The sequence below is a fragment of the Megalops cyprinoides genome, chromosome 7, assembly GCF_013368585.1.
Source record: "Megalops cyprinoides isolate fMegCyp1 chromosome 7, fMegCyp1.pri, whole genome shotgun sequence".
Lineage (NCBI taxonomy): Eukaryota > Metazoa > Chordata > Actinopteri > Elopiformes > Megalopidae > Megalops > Megalops cyprinoides.
Genome location: NC_050589.1, coordinates 30,389,719 through 30,407,481, shown reverse-complemented (window position 1 = coordinate 30,407,481; position 17,763 = coordinate 30,389,719). Strand labels below are relative to the sequence as shown.

Genomic DNA, 17,763 nt, shown 5'->3' with positions numbered 1-17,763 from the left:
CACACACACGCACGCACGGACACGCACGGACGCACAAAGACAGCTGCAGCTACCGGAAAGTCTGCCTCCGGTTCCATTTCTAAGGTGCTTTACAGTCACAACACTAAAAGGTCACCTTGAATGGAGCTTTAAACAGACTGACACCAGCAAAGCCAGGGATACGAGCACACAATACAGCAGTGAGTACCTAAAATCAATGGGGACATGTGTAGTGATAAATAAAGCCCACTGACAATATTTCATCAGTACATGTCCATAATACATATGTCAGTTTACATCCACCAAATACACTTCATTTTAAGATCAAGCCTGCTACACTTTGCAGTGACAAATTTTCAAGGCCCCTAAAAATGAACATGCCTAAAAAAAAACTTAAGCTACTCACTATAGCACTGTCCTAAGCAGTATTTGTCCGTGCTGGAGTCTGCACACACAGTACCAGACCCCTCAAGAGCTGGACAAATATGGCTACTTTGGCCAGGCGCTGCGTAACTTTCACATGCTTTTAACACTGTATCGTATTGCACCTCCTTGACCTCATAAAAGGGTAAAAAGAAGAACAAACAGCACGGTGCTGAGGATTACCTCCTCTCAGGACGTGTGTTCTGGCAGAAGAGGAGGAAAAGAGGCACGAGACTACAAGCTGGGACACAGGTGCAAGGGGGAGGGAAAGGGGGGGGGGGAGACGGCCGTCCGAGCGAACGGGGGAGAGAGGAAAGAGAGACGGTGGATTAAAGAGCCAGAGCGAGAGGGTGAGCAGGAAAGGAAGAGGGAGGGCAGAACAGAGAGCGAGAGAGCGAGAAAAAAAGAAAAAAAAATGAATCTGAGATTAAGAGAGCGAATGTAGGAGTCACCAGGGGACAGACACTGATGGACAGGACCCAGCAAAGGCAGGAGAAAGGATATCAGAGGAAAAAAAGTGGAGGACACAGAGTCTGCTTGCAAAGGACGTGCAGAGAGGACGAGGGTACGACTTGTACAAGACGTGCATAGAAATATGAGTTCTAGCTGATAAATTGGCTGTTCACAAGTCCAGTTGCACCATGAAATTCAGCTGAACAAAAAAAACAAAATTATATTTGAGAGCTATAGAGAGCGATAATGGTGGCGATATTCAGGGGAGCGCTGGGAGTTTTATCAGCCGATTAATGAGGAAAACAGTCAGTGGGGGGGCTCGGGGGGAGAAGAGAGTCCAGCCAGCAGACTCTGCATTTCCAGACATTACACCGCTGCTGGACGGTGGGGATTTTCCAATCTCTTTGGATGGGGAGACCTGGCCTCTGTCCGCTCCCCCCCCCCCCTCCTCCTCTCTCTCGCTCTCAGCTGAATTCAGAGTCTGAATTCAATAATGCCTCCCTGGCATGACTGTGCAGACGAGTGGAAATCTTAACTGACGCTTCTCCCACATATACAGGCTCCTCTTCTCCCCCTCTGCAGTGTGGAGGGAAGACGCGTCGGAACACAATTTCATGAGTGGTTTACGATTTTTGTCGGGATTTCCTAGTGGAAGACACATGGATACAAAGCCTTACAAAGCCCATGCAGATAAATATCACGTAAAGAAGCTACAGAAAGTCTGACAGACTTCTGGCGAAAGCAGATGGCCCGCAAGCCTCTCTAAAAACGCACTGCTGGCTCGCCCCGCCCCTTTCCGGCGGGCACCGCCCCTGACCCTGCGACCCCGAGCCAGAAGGGAGAGGACCAGTGCGCACATCTGGAGCTGCTCACCCTAATTGCAGGGCACTCCCCGCTCTGCCCCGCTCAGCTGTGGCACCCTGCCCTTCCACCGCTGCCCTGAACACCCCCCCCCCCGCGCACGCGCTGGGCGCAGGCCGAGACACACTCTCAGTCCACACCGTGCCAGCAGGCCCTTCAAAAACGCGTCTTTTCTCTTTTTACAAGCGGCAGTTTTTCGGGGGGGGTTGGGGTTGCCTGTGGCTTTTATGGAGGCTTCTCCTTGTTGCAGCTCCCTTTACTGCACTGCCTCCGTCTATCTTCCGCGCAGCTTGTCTTTGTGCCATTAAAGCCATCACACAAACGATAGATGGAAAAGACGCTGTATACCGTTTAGATTTGTCTGATCCTAAAACCCTACACCCAGAGAGAGGAGCAGATGGAGCAACACTGGACGACCACATCGGGCAAACCTAAAACGAGCGCTTCACTTTGGATACATCTCTCAGGGTTCTGCCGGCGAGTGGTGGTGGAAAAACTAAAGTTCAGAAACTCCGTATTTGATCTCAACAAGTTTTCCTTTTGAGAGAACGTCCTTCCTAAATGCAAGATAAATTCAGAACAGGATTTATGGTCACATTTATGTCTGTGATGCTTACTATTCCGGTTTAAGACTTTGAGCGCTGGGGACACAGTGAGCGCGGCGCTGAAGGGGTTAACGGGCAGGCAGGTCTAGAGGCTGTTTCAGCATGATGTGAAACGCGCGGTAATGACAGGGTGCTGAGGTGCTGGGTGTGCCCGACAGCCTGACTCAGCTCTCTCTCTCCCTCTTTTTCTACCACTCTATCTCTGCTTCTCCACTGCCCTCTCAGCTTCTCTCTATGACTCTCTGCTAAAGCCCAGCTCTCTTGTGACCCCCTCTCTTGGTTTTTGTGACAGAAAGCAATACTAACAAATACTTAAGGAGGGACTGTGGTAAATGTTAGTGAAATTATTGCGGATTAAAAATCATTAAATCTCTCTCTCTCACTCTCTCCCGCTGTCCTCTGCTGTCTCCCTCCCTCTCTCCCTCTCTTTCTCTCTCTCTCCAGCAAGGGCAGGAATTCCTGAGCTCAGCAGTGCTGATTAGGCCAAAAATAAAAACACTCAGAAACACAGCGGGCACTGCCGGACAATACCCCCCCAATAAAGCGTGCCTTACTGCATATAGACTCGTCGCCGTCGGCTGTGCATGGGTCCTGTGCGGGGACCAACGCGAGCATGGAACAAAGCGGGGGAAGAAAATAAACACTCTATACAGACACAAACACACATATACACACTCGCGCTTCAAACAAACACTCCCTCTTTGCAATGCTAAACATCGGACTGGCCCTTCATTCACACACGTTCACATCTAAAGAACAGGAGGTATTCTAGGACGAATGGGTGGGTGGGCAAAGGGTGGGGGGGCGCTGCTATCTCCACACAAATATTCGTCTGTGAGACACGAAAATAAGGAGCCAGTATCAGCTGAAACCAAGAGCTACACAAGACGGTCACACTATGTCAGTCATGTTAGCAGCGTCCCTGATCTATTTGCACCGCACAGTACCAGCTTGTTCTGCCCCATCTCCACACTCTCCATCACACTCCTTGTACAAGACCGCCTCCCTCTCCTTGAACCTGTGCCACACCTGCTCTCCCTGCCCCCACCCCCCACACCCCTCCCCGCCAGGCTCCTTGTTTAGGCGAAGGGAGAGGAACGCCAAGCTCACATTTACTGTGAGGCCTAAACACACTTTCCTGAGGAATTCTGGGAATGAAAGAGCCTGTGTTCAATTTTTTGAGCTTTACCGAGGCCCACATGCTCTTTGTGTCTTTAATGAGATTTTTCTTTCTGTTGTTTTTGGTGTATGACCTTTGAGGCGGACCCCTCCCCCTCTCCCCCAGCTTCTGTGCTGGTACAACAACACATCACCGGGCCAGGAGTCAGTTATGTAATGGCTGTCGTCTGCTGGAGGATACGATGCAGACGGAGGTGAAGCCATGCCAGAGTACAAGGTGTTTCTGGGTCAGTCTGGTCTCCTGTGTACACGAAGGGAGGGACTCTGCGGTTGCAATGTACGGCGGTGCCCTATCTGAGGGCTGTGGGCTTCCACACCAGGGGGACGCCTATATTATGCTGTCAGCTATGCATACCTTTCACCTGGATTGCCCCTGTACAGTCCCAGAAAAGCAATTGTATAAAAGGGTTAACTGTAAATACTACGAGCCAAGGGCATCTTCTAAGAAAAGGTGCTTCACGGTCACCTCCCAGCGGGTAACACTCCCACAGTGGAAGGCTATGACTGCAACTGATCAAGCCACGGCTGCTGAAAGCCACCTCAGGTAAACTCACCTGAGTCTTCTCAATCAGGACACAGTAAGGCTGAGCTACATCTATCCGTCAACTGCAGCAGGCAAAAAAGCAAGCCTGCTGATGCTGTTTTCCCCCCCGGTGCCCCCCAGGGAGACGTAGCTATTGTACATGCAATAAACAACATTTTTCAGGTCTCTCTGCAAAGCAGAGGACAGAAGCACAAACAAGCCAGCAGAAACAGTCGCCCTCGTAACAGACCAGGGACCATATCCAGGACATGAACTAAATACTGGACTCGTGTATACATTACCTTTGAACAAAATAAATGAAAAGAAATAAATTTGCATTTTACATCCAGCAGGGTCCATGAATTTCCATGTGGGATCTCTTATATTTTTACTACAACTCATTAAAACAACAGTAAAGTGAATGGCTCTATTGAAATGTTCCCGTTGATGTATACTGTGAAAATTACATATCTCAGCCACAGATTACAATGGTTATTGACCCTAGTGCTGACACATGCAGTACACCATTTTCTTTAATACATTATTAGACGGGGTGGCAGGGCAGAATAGGTTCTCTGATCAGCCGAGCCAAGGCTGATTACAGTGCTGCTAATGTCACCATGGGTTGCTGTGCTGTTCTGAAGTCAGTTTGCAGCTGAACAGAGGAGAAAAATAGGGGTGAGGAGCAGGTGGCTAAATTACACGGACCCTGCGCTCTCCAGAGGGAGGGATTAAAGAACAGCCTTTCATGTTGGTGCATTCCTCCCACCCTGACTGAGCCATCGAGATCCAAAGAGGCACCATAAGCGCAACGCGAAGGCCCATCTCCGCGGCAGAAGCAATGAGGAAAATTGGATTAAAAACATTCCTGCCTCCAGACGTCCCAAATGCTATCTGCTCCTAATGGCACGAGGGGCAGCAGTCTAAGAACAGATGCCCCTGAGCTGCCTCAAACTGGCAGACAAGAAGCAGCGCTGCAATTCATCTCAGCTATGCAGTCCTTCAGTGGCAAAATATTTAATCGCAGCAGCTGCCGCCACCAGGTTTGCCAGTCTTTGAACAGCTTGAACATATGAACCTTGAACGAGAGCTTTTCACGGAATGTAAAATGTACCGAAAAAAGGACTCTTGTTACAGTGTTCACCTGCAGAATCCCCTCTATTCAACTTCCACTGGCAATATTAAAATGATCTTCAGAAAGATGGAGATCTAAAGAGTCATCCTTAGATATCACTGCTGATTCATCTGAAGTACTCTTTCATCTAAGGGCAAAAAGGCTGAAAGGTTTTTCTTATGACTGAAATAAATCCCCACTTAACTTTCCCATAATCTTTAAACATTCCACTGGAGAGTGGAAAAAAGCAAATGTGTATTAGAAAGTAAAACCCCAAAGCAGTTTGGTGGAAAACCAATCACCACTCATGGCTTTAACATCAAAAATTCAAAATATCTTTTTTTCCTCTTAATTCCAGAAAAATTCTGACTAGTTCCAAACCCTGACTGGACACATTTGTTTAAAGGGTTGTCATAATTAAACTCTGATGCGCTGGATCAGCCCACAGCGCACATGCGAGCCAAAGGACAGCTTTAATTAGAACCTGTGTGAACTCAATCAATAAAATAAGATGGGAATTGTCTGGAAGTAAGCATACCCCCAGCAGCCAGGTGCCTGTGTGACTGGAGTCCACGCTCACTTCGCCTGTTCTTTTCAGAGACTGGAAACTGAGCCAGCCTCCCTGTGTAAGACTGAGCAGAGTCAACCCTTTCAGCCCTGAGCGACCGGCACCTCTCGGTTTCGTGCCCTTGGACCTTTTTTGGTGGCCTTTCGATCTCTCCTCTTAAACTGCAACAATAGTAAATCAATCACAGGACAAGCCACACCTACTGGCAGCTTTGTACACCCCCACCCTCCCCCAAAACCGTCTCTTTTTCCCAGCCTCCCCCCTCTTTACCATAACATATCTTAGAACGAGAAATTTGAGCTATACCAGGTATCATCTTTTAGACTACATACAATGGCAAGTTTACTTTCAGACCCGTTTCTGTGAAAAAGATTGTAAACACTATGAGCCAAGGGCATCTGCCAAGAAAAGGCACTTCACGGTCACCACCCAATGAGTAACACTCCCGCAGTGGAAAGCCTTGACTGCAAGTGGTCACATTCAGTACTGATACCCCCCTTCTCCCCGCACCTTACCGTACAGATCCTGGATGATGTCCAGGGAGGAGGACCAGGAGTATCGCTCTACCTCCAGCTCAGCGAGCGAGGAAGGAAGGGTCTCCAACTCATACGCCCCCCGTTTCTTCCAATAAAGGAACATCCCGGCTGGTGTTCCCCGACACAACAATGTACTTCAAACACCCCACCCTCTGACTAACCCTGTCAGTCACCTCAACGGCACCCCTTACTCTCAGCTCTGTTTAAAGAGCGCTAGCCTTCCCAGTCACTTCCTCTACCAAGTCTTCCCAATATTTTCCACGACCCACAACCAAGACGACATCCACAATGCACATTTCCAAATCAATAGCTTACCAGCGATGCTGGCTTTCACTCTAACAGGTACCCACAAAACACCTCACACAGGTCATTCATCACATCCTTCAAACCAACTTTACAAAATCTCAGCCCAGCAGTGCTCTTAAACAACACTGGGCATCAGCCATGCTTTTTCCCAACTCCTACAAGAACCTCTCCCATTACCTCGCTTACCCAACCTATCTGATCTTCAGTCTAACCGCATAGTAACCAACACCCTAACATCAGACCAACTTCCCAGTGATGAATCTAGACAGACCCGAGCCCAGCCTTCAACCATTTCCCCCACTCCTTCAGCCTCCCTTGACGAAAGGTGAAGTGCATCACTTCTAAGGGAAATGCACCACCAAAAATGTTTGCAAGCTCAAAAACATTGGAGCGCTACCCTCCAGTAAAGCTTCACGATCTTTGGGAAGTGCCTTGTGCAGTGAACTGCTTGGTGTCATAGATCTCTGGACTGTAGGGGGGATTCAACCCACTCCATCTGACAAGTGCTGTATTCATGGGGAGGAGAGGTGCATGCTGGGATAGGCCGTCTGAGCCAATGACTTCGGCCCTGGGCGACACAAAGCTTCCTTTTAAACCCACTCCCACGGAAATGGAGAACTTTCTTTATGTTTTGCACAAACTGTAAAAGCATGACATTTTTCTGCATAAATTTGTGTCTCTTTTACGTATGGAGAAGGATTTATTTATCTTTATGAAAGCACTCTCTCTGAAATGGCAGCTGGGAGCTGAAGGTTCATGGTTGTGTCCCACAGAGGAAAATGCTGTCTTAACAGGGGGCCCAGAAAGGGTTGCAAGAACAATTTCCATTTCCACTGTGAAAACCGAGAATATAGGTTAAATACATGGGCAACAGGCACTCCAGCTAACATGCAAAACTCTCACAACACTGTTATAAGTCTGTAGCTGCTACTGCAGGGCTGCAGAGTTGCACTGCGAGGACATCACGCACTAGCTGGGAAGAGAGAGGCAGTGAGCGGGTGATGTCACCGGGCGACTCAGATGTCTAAATTTGGGAAAGGAAATTAGAGGGCAAGATGGGAGCTGATTTGCTGCGCTCGGCGGACATATGGAAGTGATCTGAGACGGCTTTGAGCGCGGGGCTTCCTTTTAATGAAGAGGCCGCTCTGACTGCCTGAGAACACAGGCCGCCACACGGGGGGCCATTTCCACTTAACGTGCTGCAGAGAGACCAAGGCAGATAAAGAGAGGGGAGGGAGACGAGGCTTTTCAGCCGCTCCCATTCTTCAAAATCTATCTGCGTGGAAGGGTTGGGGGGCTCTGTATAGGCGTTTTACTATTTCCTTGCAAGAATTCTTTCCATCAGCTCAAGAGCCCGGCGCAGTTGTTCTCACAGATGGAGGGGCACGCTATAGATTGCCAACTCTTAGATGTTACAAGACAAAGCATTTAGCAGGGCCTCTGGAACTAAGCCTACCCACTGATCTCTATTATAGTGTGGTCAGCGAGTGAGCCCAGGCTCAAACAATCAGGAAGAATGGAGCTTTGCTGGCTGTTACCAGTGACTTTTGTTTCAGAGTTCAAGGGAGAACCGGACAGTGAGTGAGTGTGTCTGCGTGTGAGTATGTGTGTGTGTGTGTGTATGTGTGTGTCAGAGAGTGTGAGTGTATATGTGTTCCTGTGAGGGGTATGCTAATGGGAAGGCAGTGTGTTGGTGCAGTCTAGTAGACAGTGTGAATGAAATAATTGTGTGATTGAATGGTGACAAAGGAACTGCAGCTGCATGTCTGACTTATCTTACTGCAGCAAAGCAATGAGCACACTCACTGAGCATGCTCAGTGCTGCTGAAGGTCAGAGCATGCTCAATAGAGTCAGAGATCTGAGCATATTCACTGCAGCCAGAGGGGTCTGAGCATGCTCACTGTACCTGTGGGGCACAGCATAGTTGTTCCTGGTAGGGGTTTGAGTGTGCTCATTGCAGCCAGAGGTCTGAGCGTACTCTCTGCATCCGGAGGGCCAAGCGTGCTCATTGCAGCCAGAGGTCTGAGCGTACTCTCTGCAGCCGGAGGGCCGGGCGTGCTCATTGCAGCCAGAGGTCTGAGCGTACTCTCTGCAGCCGGAGGGCCGGGCGTGCTCATTGCAGCCGGAGGTCTGAGCGTGCTCATTGCAGCCGGAGGTCCAAGCGTGCTCATTGCAGCCAGAGGTCTGAGCGTACTCATTGCAGCCAGAGGTCTGTGCGTGCTCATTGCAGCCAGAGGTCTGAGCGTGCTCATTGCAGCCGCTGAGCGTGCTCATTGCAGCCAGAGGTCTGAGCGTGCTTTCTGCAGCCAGAGGTCTGAGCGTGCTTTCTGCAGCCAGAGGTCTGAGCATGCTCATTGCAGCCGGAGGTCTGAGCGTGCTCATTGCAGCCAGAGGTCTGAGCGTGCTCATTGCAGCCAGAGGTCCAAGCGTGCTTTCTGTAGCCAGAGGTCTGAGCGTGCTCATTGCAGCCGGAGGTCTGTGCGTGCTCATTGCAGCCAGAGGTCTGAGCGTGCTCATTGCAGCCGCTGAGCGTGCTCATTGCAGCCAGAGGTCTGAGCGTGCTCATTGCAGCCAGAGGTCTGAGCGTGCTTTCTGCAGCCAGAGGTCTGAGCATGCTCATTGCAGCCGGAGGTCTGTGCGTGCTCATTGCAGCCAGAGGTCTGAGCGTGCTCATTGCAGCCAGAGGTCCAAGCGTGCTTTCTGTAGCCAGAGGTCTGAGCGTGCTCATTGCAGCCAGAGGTCTGAGCGTGCTCATTGCAGCTGAAGGTCTGAGCGTCCTCTCTGCAGCCAGAGGTCCGAGTGAGCTCACTGCTGCTCAGTCTGCTCATGTGGAAGACAAGGGTTATATTTAGATGAAGGGAGCACAGATTGCAATTAACCCTTTGTCCACCTGCTCTATAAGACAGCTGAGGCCTTGCTTACTCAAGGGTATCATAACATTTGTTTAAGTACTCTTAATTTCTACCACATATGGTCACTGAGAATGAGCTGAACATCTCACATTGTTGGCCAAAATCACTATCAGAGGACTGGTTATATAGCTGTAGTCCCAAATCATTTTGGACAGAGAATCTGACCATCTCTACTACATCTTCAAAGAGACAAAAACAAACAAGTGTATTTACTGAAACATGAATATTGAAACATAAGCTTTAAAAAGTTTTAATAAGTTTTATTACTGGCTTCTTTGGTGGCACCTGCTGTATTGTAGCATAGTCTAATTTGACACAACCATGATCTTAGAAAACAATACAACTGTTATCCTAATTTTGGAAAAAAAATGTCAAGTCAATTTTGGACAAACAATACAGCCATCACACATACACATTCATGTGTTCTTGAGGACTACCAAAAAGTAGTCCCAAGTTAGTTACCATGAAGCTAACAAAAGCTCTACAAAGTATCAGTTGGATTAGGTTGTTGTCTCTCTCAAACATCTGAGAGCATAATAAAGTGCTTTTTTGATAATTGCTCTTAAATGATTTCCTACTCATACAGTATTACTGCAGTACAAAACAAGCTACAGTATTTTCTTTCCCCAGAGAGGTTCATGTAATAGTTTCTTCCATGGCTGGGGACAGCAGGCACCCTTGGCCACATTCTCCCACAAAAAAACAACACACAACTAACAAAAGCACTCAGGTCTTTATAACATACTTCTAGATCAACCATCATGCGCTGCACTGCTCACTGTGAGAGCTGTAGGGCATGGCACAGGACAGCTTTACCCCTTGGCTTTGCCAATGTTCTGACGCCAACAACTCTCACCACAAATTAAACCAAATGCATTCCAGTCCTCCAAGAGAAAAGCCAATTGTTCAAACTTCATGGGAGTAAGTGTCTTCTGACTGGGTGTATCTGCATGCTTGACTCATGTGAAATGCGCATCCTCTGTGCAGTATGTCCAACTGTAATCTCTTTGTCAGTTTCCTTTCCTTTGAACATATTCTGCAGACGTTTCAAAATAGACGCGCCCTTCGTGATAAACAAGGTGAGTTCTATGGAGGAAAAAAGGAAAAAAAAAAAACCTTGATAATCCAAATTTTCCTATTTGTTTTGTTAATGCAAATAAAGTGCCTTAAGTTGAGATTGCAAAGCTCTGTAGGCCTGGAAATGCAGACAGATGTGGAAATGTTGAAAAACCCTGAAAGTGTCCTGAGATTGAATTCCCTCATCAATGAAAGCCTCATTCTCAAAAAGTGTATTCCTGAGTTTTTCCAGGATACCCTGCATGGTGTAAAGTAATGAAATACTGATTATGAGAAGGTGCGCAATATTACAACTGTCTCTTATCAGCGGTGTATTGGTGGCATTGTTCGACACGTACGGAATTGTACCTTTGCACGCAACATGGCGGGCGCTCAGCGCCACAGAGATTACTACTGTCAGACATGTACTTAAAAAGTCCATCTTCCAACCTCCAGACAGGGGAAAACCAACCTCCACACAGACGAAAATTAAACAGTGCGGCCACATCCAGCCTGGTGCACGTGTTGATTTGGAGAATCCGGTAATTGGAACCTTATTGCTGAAATTGCACAGTGTGGCATTCACTGTGAAAGGTGAATAACAGCCTAAGTGTCCTCCAATCTGTGCTGCACAGAAAATAAAACGCTCATCCTCTTAAGATATGGGTATTGTCACAGAGAGGGCTGGAAGGTTCATAAACAGCTATTTGGATGGGGGAGGAGGTGGGGGTTTAGGCAGGCCTCTTACTGGGGTGAACAGAACCTCCCAGGCTCGCTAACTGAAAAAAGATGCAAGGGACTGACCTCAGAGCAGCGGCCCTTCTAATTATCCGCTCAGTGTTCCCCTTGAAAGGAAACCACGGCCCAATTTGAGAGGGCGTGGCATCCCCTCGGCCCCAGAGCAAGTCGAGCGCAAGTGAGGAACGGTGACAATCTGACGTTGAAATAACAGTCATTCCAGAGCGATTTCCACGCTGTGCTTGCGCTTCAGAAGCACAAGGGATGCAAGCATGTCAACCTCCTCATGCGGTGTCTGCGTTCAAATCGCAATTCAAATGGGACTTGGTTGGCAATTCACAACCATATAAATACAGTCTTGCCAAAGCAAAGGGTTTGGAATTAAAATAAACACTTCTATAAACTATCACTTAAGATGACAGACATGCCTAAACATAACTGCTGTGGCAGATTGTCTACCCTCTGTCCCTCAGACTGTGGCAGACAGACATATACCTGCCTGCTAAGCTAAGAGCGGTTTACTCTTTTCCCTGTAGCATCAGGATTTCATGGCAGTATGGGAGCATATTAAACTGGTGTGTCACACTCTCAGATGTTAATGCCTTTATGCATTAACATATTAGCTTTCCAAGCAGAAGCAATCCTCTAGGCTAAGCTACAGTACTCATGTTTGACACATGCAGCAATATGGACCGGTTCAGACTAAGTGCCACAGTGAGACGCGAAACAACAGTGCTCCATCTGGTGCACACGTTCAGTGCCCTTAATATAACTCTAAAATACTGCAAAGCTCAACACCCCAAAATCCAGCTGAAGCCCAACTATTCATTAACAGGGACACAATATGATTTTAGAGGACAAGAGACCTGGTTAAAAGGGTTGAACACCTCAAACACTGCACGCCTTCCTATGCGCACTAAAGGTCCTTTGTGAGAGTGAGAGGAGTGAAGGATCCTGGGAAATGGCTATAAGAGCAAGGGGGGGAGCGAGGGACTCCAGTGGCGTGTGTCTGCGTCTGATGTGATGACCTCATCTGTGGACGCGATACAGCTGGAAATGATCAGTGTGCTTTCACATGGCGGAGGTAAGAGTAGCAGCACACGGCGGCACAGCTCAACAGCACGCCACCGCTGCTCTGAAACACCCGGAACTTTTCTTCCACTGAAGACACTGCGTGTCGATATTATGGCACTGGCTTTGTATGCAACATTAGCTTTTGAATGGTTTTCATTCCTGGCACTGTTTAGTGCAAGGACATGCATCCCAAAAGGGTCACAGTGCCTTCTGTTTTTCTCTCCTGTTTCACCTCCTAATGAATTAATTCAAATGATTAATTACTAAATTCAAGTGTTCATCAGCTGTTAAATGAAAGGCTAAATCAAAAATAAGAGGACTCTGGCTGTAAAGGAGTGGAATTCCTCATACCAAGTTGAAACATATTCTTCACCTTCAGCTATAAATAGCAGGCTTTTGGCAGCAAGAATATTCTCAATTGGCCCAACCTATACCTTTTCCCTGTATAAAATTGCATATTTAGTTTACGCCAGAATATTTAAATTATTGCATTTCATTGACAGAAAATGTACTGGATTGGTAAATCCGACTCAAGTGTCACAAAATCACCAATATGATCCACATTCAAAAAGGAATGGGCTCTGTTTTTATAACCTTCAACAGGCCGATCTGAGATCAGAGGCCCTTTTTTACGACACACACCTTTGTTCACAGCTGTTTTTTTCTGCTGGGGCGATTCGGGGTATGTTCTATGCTCAAGTGTACAGCAGATGTCCAACCTGGGATCTGAACCCAGGAACCTTACTGTTTTACAGACCACTGGAATCAGACACTTTGACAGAGAAATTGTACAACTGCAATAAAACTCCCAGTCATGACTGGGACTGGGCAGGCACACGCACATATACACACACACATACACGCACACACACACACATACACACACAGTAGGGACGTACTCTCACGCTTTGGGCTTATGTGCAAGGCAGGTGAAAGGTCAGTTAAGAGGCAGCTAATTCAATCCCACAGCCTTTGAGGCGGACTTGCCTTGTTTTGCTATCCGTGACAAGCTGCAAATTCTAAACTTCACACTTGGAGCAACTGAAAATGTACACAGCTCAGCTGCAAACAAGGCAGGGAGAATTATGGGAGTGTGAGACATCGAGCATGACGGTGTCCCTGGTAACGTGTGGCATTCTCATGTTTCATGCTGTAAAGTTGTGCTACATTGTAACACTGAAAGGAGGTAATGTGAGTGTGAGTGGGAACAGTGAAGCAGACTTCTTCTAAAGCCAACGGCACGAGACAGGTTCCGCTAATCCGATACTATAGGTTCTCTCTTCCCCCATGAAATGGGTGTGTATCAGTGTTTTTCAGTCTAAACAAGTCACGCATGACCGCTGGGCAAAATGTCTTCCTGACTATGGTTGATTATGTTTTTGTGTATTGACAAGTCATATATCACCACTGAAGACAAGTTAAGAAAAATATCACAGAAATATACTAGTGCATCCCTCTATAATCCATAATATATAATTATTTTCCAGGTCCCTTTTAAATATCCTGCACCAGAGTTATACTGTTAAAGTGAAATTAGCCACCATAAGGAAAAAAAACACTTTCACAAGCCGGTTGACATCACAGCCTTCATAATGTTTCAAATTCAATTTTATCACACAAGGGGAGCTGCATAGTTGTCTTTGTATTAACGTAGCCAAGACAAATATGGCCTTTTCATATTTTAAGATAATACACAATCTAAACTTCAACTGGATATCTGAAAAGATAAAATGCCTCTAAGTTACATGTAGAAAAACAGAATAATCTTTGTCAGGGGTGAATCACTTGACTAAGATGCAGAAAAGGAACCCGAGGCGCTGACACCACACAGTAAGCACCAAATCACTTTGACGGACCTCGGACACATCCCATAATAGAAACGGACTATCAAGTGGACCACATAACAGGAACATAACAGGAACAGACTACACTGTTGAGGGGATGCTCGAGCTAGAACACCACGCCAGTGGAGGAGCCAACGCAATCAGTCACACCTACCTTATTCGACCCTGTTTGTTAAGGACAGGATTGCACAACTGTCTGACACACCGCAGGAAACGGCAAAAAAGGGAAAAGGTGCAGCAACAATAAAAAAATAATAATAATGAAAGCAAAAAATGTGGAACAATGGAAAGAAGACCCCCATAAGGATGCTAGAACTGGTTCAAAACATGTATCAGGGCTCCACAGCCAGACAGACGAGACATCTGGTCGTAGATTAAACCAGTCTGTTTAAGGGAGCTTAGGCCAGGGTCCTGGGAAGGGCTGCCCGGCTTCCATGCCTGGATTACAGGCTTCCAAAGACACATTGCCTTGGTTTAGTTTTACGTTACTCGGCTGATTACTCTGCCTGACTCATGTGGGTGCGGCTCTCGAAATAGAGCTACCGGGTTGTGTGACACATTACCGATAGTTCCTGAATTTCAAATAGAAAAATGCAGGTGGTGCTGGTGACTTTCAGGTGCTGTTGATGCATTATGAATGCGAATTTTGGTGATTAAACTGGGGCTTTTCTAGGTTGTAGACTGCATGAGACAGCAAGTGTACTTTAATTTGTTTCTGGTCACTCACAGTTGAGAAGGATGGCAACTGTAGGAACCCATACCATATAACCCAAGTGCAAGACATTATCAAGGATGGAGAATGAAAGGCCAGCCTTTCCCCCAGAAAATGCTGCCCTGCCCAAGTTCAAGTACAAGGAACCATGTCACCGTGTTAATATTAAATATGCTCGTTTGCTAAATCATTGGTTTTATCATGGTTTCTAGGGACTGAAAGTTATAATAGTCCATAACAGTATATCTTCCCCGACTGAGTGTAGCTTTTCCTGAACTATACGGATCCAACAAATGAAAGAAAGCAGCTGAACCGTCGGTTTTCCCAGTCCCATCTCTTTCAGCCGGCAGCCGCTCTCTCTCCTCTGCTCCATGCCCCATGAGTGTTCAGCTGCCCTCTGTTCCTTCCGCTGAGCGCGCGGCTGTGGGAGGCGAGCCAGGGCAGCGCATTTTGAACTGCAACCACCGCCAGTCCGCAGGGAGGATATTCACGCGCCAGGGATGCAGATTTCCCCTCTCAGCGCGTCAGCTGTTTTATCCACGGCTAATTCCACATCCAGTCCTCCTCGCGCTCCGCACTCAGGGCGAGAGTCTCGCGCCAGGCGGCTCACGGAGAAACGGCTCAGCTGCCCGTCCTGACACGTTCCATTTCCGGTCATTTTCTGGGCCAAGCCGTCGGCTTAAGAGGGTGGTGAAACAGTCAGCTCGTCCAGAACTTCACACTGAGTCCAGGCCAAACTAAATGGGCTTTCTCTAGGCCTCTTCGAGCTTTTTTTTTTTGTTAAATAATGATACATGGGACTAGGACCCCAATAGCTAATAAACTACTGAATATATTCTTCTGACTGACATTAGTATAGTTTAAACTTAAAGAAGGAAAATTTCATTAAAACAATAACATACACGGCCTGCACTTAAACCTACCTTCCTAAATGGAAAACACATAACTTGAGTGAAAAATGCTAGCACGAAAAAGTAATGGGCACCAAAAACGATCACAGTAAAAACAAAGAATACTTGAAACTTGCTCAACTGCATTTTCCACAACCAAACCAGAAGCTATAATAAAATGTCATAAAAAACAGTCTAATGATCAGGACCACAGAGGAAATAGTTTTCAGGCATTATTTGGTCCCATGAAAAATAATTACAATAAGACTTATGAGCAATCAATCTGCCAATGTCATTTTGAAACATCAGCAGTCAGGCCCTGGTTTTCTTATTTAACATTCAGCTTCTTCCAGTGGAGACTCCAGTAACACCACCATATCACACATAGAACCTCTGACCAAGCCTCCCTCTGTATACTTTATTCTCATTGTATATTTCACGATAAAATAGAACAATTACACTGCTCCTTCAGAATGCTCCCTATGAGGACTATTACAGAATTGTTATTCTAAACAGGTCTGGAGGAGGGAAAACCCAAAATGTTGAGCACAAAAGTATCCAGGCATTCAGAGTGCTCATATTATGGTGGCTTGGACTTTACAGAACTAAGTGAATATTCTAGAGAGCACTGTATTTTCACCACAGATATATAGCCACTGTGGGGACAGCTGGAAGTACAGTTATGCTTGGGGACTAAAAACAACACGAGCACCAACCAATTGCTGGCTCGAACCTCCCCCATCGGAGAAGAAGGTTCACTAGGGGCTATTTCTCTTCCACTGTCCAGAGAACTGCTTGGCTGCAGATTGTGGACTTTTCAGTTTACCGACCACAAAAGCAGCATTGCTAAACAGAAAACAAGAGAGCTGTGGATAAGGTGGAGGGAACGTGTTCGTGGCTAACACCTCAGCCTTTGAGTGTTGAGGTAGGGGGCAAGTTGCATTTGCCCTTGTATTTGTCTCTGACTGGTCCCCATCATTACTTCTAAGTGTTCACTTCCTCTGAGGGGTAAAATTCATTCAGTCCAAAACGGTGAATATTAAGTGAAACACTGCTCCAAAACAGCCTGCCACTTTCAGTGAAGCCACTTTATTTGAGCAAATTGCTTTATGGAAGATTAACTGATAATAACCTATCAAAAACATTTGCTGTCCAATCTGCTGTATTCTTCTGTGTTTACAAATGGTATAGTAGTGGGTTGGGGGGGGGGGGGGGGGAGTAGTTTGTTACCTTTTCTCATTCTACAAAGCAGTCACAATCGCACAGTTCGTATCCGTGTACATTTTTGGCAGCACACAAGCTTCTTAACGCCATTACAGCTTGTATGGAAAGAGATTTGTATATCAGAAGAAGCTTAATTGCCAACTTGCTGGGCAGCTCGAACAGGTCACCGGATTAGCTAGAGGCTAATTAAGTATTTGGGTGCTTACCACCGGCTCTGATTTAAGCGCTACACTGACTGACACGATGCAAATTAATCACTTCGTTATTTCTCCCAAGTCCCAACTCCAAAACTTTGACTCCATTTACTCTTCTCCGCCGCACAGCTAATTCTGTACATAGCCCAGCGGGTACAGTCCTTCCTTGACACTCAGTACAATGCACCGTATATCTCGTCTCTGCATAAGTCTCCAATAGCTGCATGACTGTACCTCCGATGCGAACGGATAATCAGCCAGGTTTTATGAGCTATCCGTTTTTCATGCACGTGACATTACCTTCATGCTCTTAGCATTTAAAATACAGACAGTTCCTTTCATTAAGATACAAGATGTTTCGCCTTAAGCTTCATAAATTAACATTGTCGTTCGCGTCTCGTCTATTAGCCTATTAGTGCTAGAAACGATTACGTAAGCAAGTTGCACGATTGAAACGAAGCGTGAAAATGGACACACGTCAATACTTACTCAGCCGCAAGCGGAGACCCAGCCAGCTTCTCGGCGGCGACCTATGCAGGACTGAGTTCATAGTCCACTTGTTCGGAACCAT

General features: G+C 46.8%; 1 protein-coding gene across 1 annotated transcript in view; it reads right to left on the bottom strand.

The window, feature by feature from the left end:
- plekhg5b (pleckstrin homology domain containing, family G (with RhoGef domain) member 5b) overlaps window positions 1-17,763 on the bottom strand; it is a 65,632-nt gene extending 47,869 nt beyond the window's left edge. Inside the window, exon 1 of the mRNA XM_036533922.1 lies at window positions 17,682-17,763. Within this exon, the coding sequence (XP_036389815.1) occupies window positions 17,682-17,763 (82 nt within the window). The remainder of the gene's footprint in view (window positions 1-17,681) is intronic.